At 38.4% G+C, this 8,848-nt stretch overlaps 2 protein-coding genes across 3 annotated transcripts in view; one reads left to right on the forward strand and one right to left on the reverse strand.

Moving 5' to 3' along the window:
- The window catches only part of LOC127414829 (leucine-rich repeat-containing protein 75B-like), a 48,423-nt gene extending 44,561 nt beyond the window's left edge, over positions 1-3,862 (forward strand). Inside the window, exons 5-6 of one of the 2 annotated variants that reach the window (XM_051653165.1) lie at positions 1,171-1,372; positions 1,522-3,862. In XM_051653165.1, coding sequence (XP_051509125.1) covers positions 1,171-1,372; positions 1,522-1,529 — 210 coding nt within the window. In that variant the 3' untranslated portion in view covers positions 1,530-3,862. Of the gene's footprint in view, positions 1-1,170 lie in introns of both variants that reach the window. The other variant, XM_051653163.1, reaches the window with a different exon arrangement.
- An 872-nt stretch (positions 3,863-4,734) lies between these two features.
- On the reverse strand, positions 4,735-8,828 carry LOC127415000 (probable glutathione peroxidase 8). Its single transcript, XM_051653435.1, has 3 exons — positions 8,592-8,828; positions 8,185-8,446; positions 4,735-7,416 (listed from the first exon to the last, which is right to left on the reverse strand). Exons 1-3 carry the CDS (start codon positions 8,796-8,798, stop codon positions 7,253-7,255), a joined length of 633 nt encoding a protein of 210 aa, XP_051509395.1. The 5' UTR covers positions 8,799-8,828; the 3' UTR covers positions 4,735-7,252.
- Positions 8,829-8,848: the final 20 nt, after the last annotated feature.

The raw sequence follows: 8,848 nt of genomic DNA on the forward strand, positions 1-8,848 counted from the left end.
CCACTGTTAAGATTGGCTAACATTGTGCTGCCCGCCCGAATACAGCCATATTTGAAACTCAATTGGAAGAGAATGTACAAGCTCCACAACATTATAAAACTAAATTTTAGGGTGTACACATTGCAATGCACATTGCATCCAAATATATTAAACTGTTCACTCAAGCACAGCAGCAACATAAACTATCAAACAGCTATTTCATTGAAAAATTCATGAATGACTTACGGATTTGCATTCAGGTCCAATAGTGTTTTTAACTGCCCCATCTTTCAATAACAGTTCCTTTACAAAGCTTGAATAGTATTATGACTGGTTCACATGCAATCTACACTGATATCAGCGAAAAAACATACAGTCCTTACTGTAATACGCTGAAGACACATCCACATGACGCACACATAGTCCAAAGCACGGTGAAACAAGAGGCACACACTTACAGTATCATCCTGCTATGAAACGCTCATTGCAGGAAACTTATCAGAATGGTCAAAGACATCCATCTAGTGCATTTTTACATACACCAACAATTAAAAATAGCACAGATGGGCACAAGAACACGCCCAGGACGTGTTTGTGCTCAAACATTAAGATGCAGAGCAGCTCGTCTCTGAGTTGTAACTTGACACCACATCTTTTAAAAGTGGCACGAGATACATGACAACAGTCAAAGACGTCTATCTAGTGCATGTTTATATAGAAAAATAATGAAAAATAGTCCAGATGGGTCCCCCTTTGGTGTTCAGGAATAGTTAGTAGGCCACACTATGCCGGGGCCAAGGGTGCGATGATGTAAAGTAGATGTTGATGTTTTTTGCTGTAGAGGCAGTCATGAATTAATGAGCCCCCTAGTGATGTAGGGAAGTCGGAAGTAGAGAACGAGGTGTTTTTGCAGCTTGGTTTCTTTCAATAAATGCTTTTTTGCATTGGCGATTAAGTTTTGAGTTCTGAAATGTACAGTAAGTTTTTATAGTAGAATGACCTCTTATATGTCAAAAATATCAAGGAAAATTTGATTCCTAATGACATGACCCCTTTAAGCAAGATTGTATATTTGCATACACGTTTTTAGTTTGCATTTTCGGTTGGCAGAGAGAGCCAATTAAGACTGCTTTATTTGCATTATTAGTTGACACTTATAGTTCATTATAGTGTCTCCTTTGTTTTCGACAGCCCCTTTTGGTGGCCCTAAGGCGGCGTTGTAGCCTGAAGAGCAGTCTGCCAACCATCTACGAGTACACAGAAGGTCAGCCCTATTGCTACCGCATGGAGAGCTCCATTGAAGAACCCAGCCACTATGAAGAAGAGGAGGACGAAGAAGACGAGGTGGAGGAGGACCTGGAGCCATGGAGTATTGGGGAACAGAAAAGTTCAGGTAGTTTTACCTTGCACCATTGCGAGAGGTGAATCGCTTTTGATTCTACCTAATAATGGGATGAAGATAAGAAAGAACGAGAGATCTCTCTGCTCTCTGCACCATTTCTCCCAGTCAACACCTTTTACCTTCTCCCTCATCCACTGCAGCTCCATGAGTTGCCCATTGTGGCTATATGTGAACCAACACCATCACATTCCCAACAGCACTTATGACCAATGGGATGACTAACCATCTGAACACAGCAAACGGTGAAACACGCTGATTCGAAACTTTTCAAAAGCTTCACCATCAACTTACTGTGTTGGCAGATGATGCTCCTTAACACAAGCTGGCGGTTCATTGGAGAGGGCCACAGAGAGGTTTGTAGATGCTTTCTAATGCCCCTATTCACTCACGAAGAACCAGTGATGGACAGGAAAAATCCCAGTGTTTGTGGAGTTAGTTGACTGGCTGATGCATACCAATGGTGGATTTGAAGCTCTGAGGACCCAGCTTGTAACTAAGGTATGGTTAGCTATTTTTGTGGGGTCTGGTTAGGTTTGGTCGTATTTGTCAGTGTTGCATTTCTGAGGCCATCTCTGCCGCTGCAGATTGGACCTATCGCCACTCTGTGTGTGCTCTACTAATCTCCCAACAAAAGCCATGAAACCAGCTCAACAGACTATACAACCGACCCACCGTCACTTGACAAAGGCAAAACTGCTAGGTCAAGACTTTTGCATTTTCCCCCCTTTCCAAAATGTTCACTTGTGAATACCCACACATCACTTGTCGAGTAATTGTGAATGATGATACAAAAAGGTAACGCTGTTGAATTGCCAGTGGCTGGTTTTCTGTTGTCTAATAATAGTGAACAAAGCTATCTTAGAAGACAACAGGTACATTTGAACAAAAATGAGAGTTTACAGAATGATTAAGCTCAACTTTTTATGTTAAGTCATAGTAAACCTTTTAAATATACCTCTTAAATATGTCTTGCTGTGTCAACAAAAACTGTGCACTGTTGTTTTCATTATTCCCCTCTTTAGGAAAAAGGTTATCAAGCATTCACTTAGAGAACTCTCTTCAATATTAACTTTAATAGTTCAATAAATTCAGATATGCTTGTTGATGATTTGGCTAAATTTCCATATGTATGTGTATTTTAATATCTCTGTGCTCATGCTAGTCTTTATAATCTATGTCTGGTAAACTTAACTAAAACTTATGAAATGTTGTCAAAAGTTCTTAACATCATCATTTAAAAAGTAAATTGGCCTGTAAACCCCTGAAAATTCAGAATTTTAGTTGATCATAACTGGTTTTCAATATTTGGTTCCATCCTTGCCTGTAACGCATAAAATAGTGTTTACACATAACTGTTTTTTTTATCTTTAACATTAACCCTACTAAAGTGATTTTGCCAGACAAGTCATTAATGACAAAATCAAGAGCTAAACTGTGCAATTAGTTGTATTTATGATTTTCACACTAAATGTTGAAATGTCTTTTAATGTCATTTAATGATCGCTCCATGGCCTTCGATTACCTGAGCACTTTAATCAGTATTTTAATCAGGTGTGTGACCGAAAAGCTTATTGTAGCATTACCATCTTGTGTAACACCAACATTTTTCATCATTTTGATATTAAAATGAGCTAAACAGTTACGGTACTGTCCAGCACTTGTTTGGAGTTAAGGCTCAGATGATCGAATAGTTAAATGTAAGCATTATTTATGATATATGTATTCTTTTTAAATGTGTCAAATGTATGTGTACAGTATTTGTTTAATGTTATCTCAATGTTGTCTCAGTGTTGTTGTTGACTTTAGTAGGCTATTATAATATATGTATTGTAATATCCTGCAACATGTACTGCCAAGTAAGTATCTCCACAAGGCCTCAATGAATAATATTCAAATTAAATGTAAAATAACCTCTTGTATGTTGTGAAACTAAAACTTTGCTGAACATTTCTGAATATTAAATTAATTTAGATTAATCTATCATTTCAAATTTCATTTGAGAGGCTAATTGTAAAAATAGAATTATTTGCATAGATATTTGCATTTGTTGTTACAGCCCTGTGTCTAGATCATTACAGTTACTAGCCTTGCGATCTGCTTATACGGGTGTTTAACCTGCATAATGATGTTCTTGTTATTTATATAAATCATGATAAGATCTCAACACCCAGAATGCTAACATTATACACAGAGGCAAACACTTACACTCAGCTGAAGGTTATTATAAGTGGGCAGCTTATTTTGTCATGTTGTTTGTGTAAGTTCGTATGAGTTATCTCTGTCTGTGTCATATACTGTTTCTTATGAACCTGTGCTTCAAGCATCATGTATTAAACAGTACATTACAAGACTGTTCAATGACCCTGTAATAAAATTTTATTGATAATCCCTAGGATGTGGTAAAGTAATAGTTGCGTGTTTATTTTCGAGAGATGGGTGATCAACATGAAAGCATTTGATGGTTGAAAGTGCCTGTGGGAGGTGGTGATGTCCCCATCTGTTGAGTGATGTCCTGGGCTAAACAGAGGAGACAGAGACTTTTTTTTTTATAATGGGGGTGGTGCTAGAATGTCTAATAGCTTGAAGGAAAACATTCTTTTACGTTAAAGGAATAGAAATAGCATACGGGTTTGGAACAGTATAAGGGCAAATTACTAATGACAGAATTGTTATCTTTGGGTGAACTATCCCTTTAAAGCAGCCCCACTTAGTCACTGTAGCAGAATTCTAACATTAATGTAGACTTCTATCTGGATACATAAAACACATTGCAGATGCCCAGCTCCACTTGAATATGAAGTTGAGCTTGTATGGTTCTTGTCTGTGCGCTTATGTGATTGTGAGTGCAAGGGTGTATATGAAATATCTGTAAACAGATCTTCAGAAGTGTGGACACTTGTTTTTGTCACAGTGATCTTAAACAAGATGCCTACACTCTTCTGGTCTGTTACATTTGCTTGTGTAAACAGTAATGCTTTCAAGATATTCCAGTTGAGGTGCTGAGAATTATGCGTGTCATGGTCTGTGTTGATGTGACAAGCATACAGACCCACGGTACTGCAGAAGAATTTCTGCCAAGGTCCTTGTCTGCCACCCCATGGCTAAACAAACCATAAAAATAAGAAAAGGGAGAGTTGGAGTTATGGAGGTTGGTCCGGGTCACGTTCCCAGCTGAGTCCCCTCTCTTATCCTTGATTTCTAATTGCTCTACCATGTCTTTAAATAAAAAAAATATATTTTAAAAAATAATAATAGAAAGAAAAAAAAGCACAGCTCATAATATTAAATAAATGTGTATGAACATTCTACATTTTATCTTATTCTTATAATTTATTCTCATGCTTACGTGAAGTTTCATTTCTAGAAATGAGGATTGTTACTATGGAGTGGATAACACAAAAACTCATAACTTGAGAGGATGGATATTGTGTTTACTGTAGATTATTTTCTGCTATGAGTATAGTGTTTCTTTGAGTAATAAAATGTACCTGTATTATTTAGAGTTTAAGCTCTGAATAACAGAGGTACATTGTCTTGTTTGCTTTTTTCGTTGACATACTGACAAGGAAATACTTTGCATATCATTTTCATTTATCATGTTCCCCATGGAGTTTAATGCCCAGTCGTGCACTTGAAGTTCTTTGTGCTGTCAAAGTGAGCCGTGAGCCCACAAAATGTCAGAGCACAGTCAGGAAGTGGTAACCCCACCAGGCTGAACTGAAGGCCAAGAATTTATGCTGCCAATTATCTGGACACTTGGTACATTTGGTACTGAGGTCCCCCTCCCCCCAGTGTGATAATAGGCTGGGTCAGGCTAAAACTGTTAAACATTGGTACAGGGAAGGTGATTGCTGCAGGCTGAGAGTTGGCAGAGATGAACATCAAGCTTATTGCTTTGTTCTTTGCAAAGACTCTCTTCTTGTGAATCCATTTCTGCCTCTGTCACTCAGCTAATGTAGAATAAATCAAATTATTCAAACATAAAAAAGTATACTCTTTACATCGGACAAAATCAACAATATACAAATTCGAATGCTACAGTTTACTGAATGTCTCAAAACCCTAGACAAGCAAACGTCCGGACCAAATATGACACTGAGCGCATCCACAGTGCTTATAGAGAGATTTGTCATGTTGAACCATTTTGCCATCTAGTGGACAAAAATACAATATAAGAGTGTTTGTTTAGGTATATATAAGAAACAGAAATGCTTCAAAATATTATCAGTTTCAGTGAATTTCCTAAGCAAAACTCAACAAGTTTTGATCAATTAAACTATTAATTTGTCAAAAGCCTGAAAGAGGATCAGGAAATAACAACAACAGCAGATAACTGGCATAGGTCTAATTATTAAAGGGATAGTTCACCCAAAAATGAAAATTCTCTTATTATTTCCTCACCCTCATGCCATCCCAGATGTGTATGACTTTCTTTCTTCTGCTGAACACAGATGAAGATTTTTAGAAGAATATTTCAGCTCTGTAGGTCCAAAAAATTCTAAACTGTATTTTTGAAAGGGGCCCAGCGCAGTATACAGTCAGGGGGCCCAGAAGACCTTGCTACAGCCCTGCTCAGGGGTAACTATGGAAGCCAGATCTGATCTTAAAAAAAGGTAATTCTGTCTTTTTATATCCCAGTTGTGACTTTATTTCTAGTAATTGAGATTTTATATCTCACAATTCTAAGATATAAACTCCCAATTGCAAGATATAAACTTTCTTTCTTGCAATTGTGACTTTTATTTCACGAAACATTTAACATCATAACACATAGGATATAAAATATTACTTTCAGTTATTTCTTCTGATCTCAAAATATACCAAAATATAACTCCTTTTTACTATACATCTGGACAGCAGTCTCCTTGGCGATCATGATTTCAAGCTCGATTACACTTCCTATAGTGCCATCTAGTGCTCTACAATGGCAAGACGTATAGTGAAAAAGGAGTTTTATTTTGGTCTGTTCTCACTCAAAACTTCCGAAGACTTGGATGAAACCACTGGGGTCTTATGGATTACTTTTATGCTGACTTTATCTCCTTTTTGGAGCTTCAAAGTTTTGGTCACCATTCACTTGCATTGTATGGACCTACAGAGCTGAGATATTCCTCTAAAAATCTTCATTTGTGTTCAGCAGAAGAGAGAAAGTCATACACATCTGGGATGTCATGATGGTGAGTAAATGATAAATTAGTAAATGGTGAACTGTCCATTGAAGTTTATAATTTATGATTGTCCAATGGCTTTCTTGCAAAACGTGGTTTGAAATATTATGCAAAATTATTGCTTCTTTCAGAATTGCTAAACCATCCAGCTTGATCACAATACTAAAAGACTTAAATGAGATGCAGATTTAAGAGGTGATTTCTTTTTCAGTCATACTTCCTACCACAAGAAAATTATTCATACATAAACCCAAGCACTCAAAGACCAGCCTTAAAGGTATAGTTAACCCAAAAATGAAAATCCTGTCATCATTTACTCACCCTCCCATTGTTCCAAACCCGTATGACTTGTATGCTTTTATGAAACACAAAAGGAGATGTTGAGTTGAATGTTAGCCTTAGTCACCATTCACTTTCATTGTATGGAAACAAGATGCAATGAAAGTGAACGGTGACTGAGGCTGTCATTCTGCCTAACACCTCTTTTTCTGAATTTTCATTTTTGGGTAACCTATCCCTTAAGTGACCTTACACACCATCACACATGTCTTCTTTCAGTTTCATTCACTTTAACCAAAACAACGGTTTCAACAATTATCAGTGATAACATCACGACAGGCAAAGGGCTCCATATTTTGCCACCGAGGATCTAAACGCACTTAAACGTGCACACTCGAGGATTCACTTTGAGTATTTGTGCGCATCACAGTTCCTGTCTTTTCTTCAGTATGATATTCCGCACAAGCGTTGTGGCTTCCTTTCGAATGTCCTCGATGGGCTCCTCTGGCTTCCAAAAATGCACCACCTGGCCCTCGGGATTCACAAGAAACTTCCAGAAGTTCCATTTTGGTATTCTCTGTATTGAATCTACATATTTCCAAAACACAACATATTAAACACTGACACCACTGTACATTGGCGAGTTTATAATATGACATTTATTTAGGAATTACCAGAGTTGTTCTTAAGATTTGTTTCACTAAGCACATGTATCACAAAAACATCAGACAAAGAGCAAACTTATCCAATAAAATCTGCAACTTTTGTGAAAGCCCTGATACAATCATTATGCACAATGCACTCTACACGGCTAATGTGGACACCCAACACCACACCCATGTGCAGGCTACTTGTTAGCATTTAATTTCAAAACCATGACCATTATAGTGAGTTGGTCCTCTATTTGCTGCTATAACAGCCTTTTCTCTTTTGAGAAGGCTTTCCACTAGATGTTGGAACATGACTGCTGGGATTTGCTCACATCTAGACACAAGAACATCAGTGAGGTCAGGCGCTGAGTTTGGCCGATGGGGTCTGACTTGTAACTGGTGTTCCATTTCATCCCAAAGGTGTTCAGTAGGGTTCAGGTCTGGGCTTTGTGCAGGCCAGTTTAGATTTTTCACATCAGACTCAGTAAACCATTTGGTGGTGCACATGGGCACTGTCATGCTGGAATAGAAAATGGCCCACCCCAATCTATAGGAAACCCACACTTGTCTAGATATGTTGTAGCATTAAGGTTAGTGATCCCTTGAAGTAGGGTGTCCACACACATTTGCCTATGTAGGGTACAACGTAAACAGTCCAGGCTGTTTTATTGAAATCTTATGCAAGTATTATTCAGAATTTGCCAACCTGTGATGAATTTGAAGGCAGGCTCCGCCTCTGACCCCATTATTTTGATCTTGCTGAAGATGGGAAACGTCACACCATAGTTGGATTTTGCAAAAGCCTCAATTTCTCGACTGGTACCCGATTCGGTGTCACCATATTGTGCGCAAGGAAAGGCGAGCACGTTGAAATGCGACGTGCCGAGCTCTCGGTGAAGTTCTTGCAGAGCGCGATAATTCTGCTCCGTTAACTCGCTTCCACTCGCCACGTTTACAACCAGAGAGACCTATTACCACAGACAGCGAGTCGTCTAATGAAAACACCTCTATATTGTGGCACATAAGGACAATAATGCATTTGTCAAATGACTAAAAATGACAAGTTGCCTATTTAAATCGAAAGTTTTCTGCACGTGAACTTGCATAACTTACTTTTCCCCTGTATTTCTCCAGTGAGACATTCCTCCCTCTTGCGTCCTTCACTTCGTACGAGTAGAAATCTTTCTGTTTTCGCGACTTTGATAGTTTACTCTGCAATAGATACAGTGAGCCCATGCACACGGCGACACTTAGTAAGACTTTGAAAAGTCGTGCTCTTGTGGCGGATGATTTGGTGGGGTATCCCCCAAGCGCCTCCATGTTGGAGGAATGAATAAATGGAGAAATCTGGGCGGAAAACCCGGAGATTG

The sequence above is a fragment of the Myxocyprinus asiaticus genome, chromosome 24, assembly GCF_019703515.2.
Source record: "Myxocyprinus asiaticus isolate MX2 ecotype Aquarium Trade chromosome 24, UBuf_Myxa_2, whole genome shotgun sequence".
Lineage (NCBI taxonomy): Eukaryota > Metazoa > Chordata > Actinopteri > Cypriniformes > Catostomidae > Myxocyprinus > Myxocyprinus asiaticus.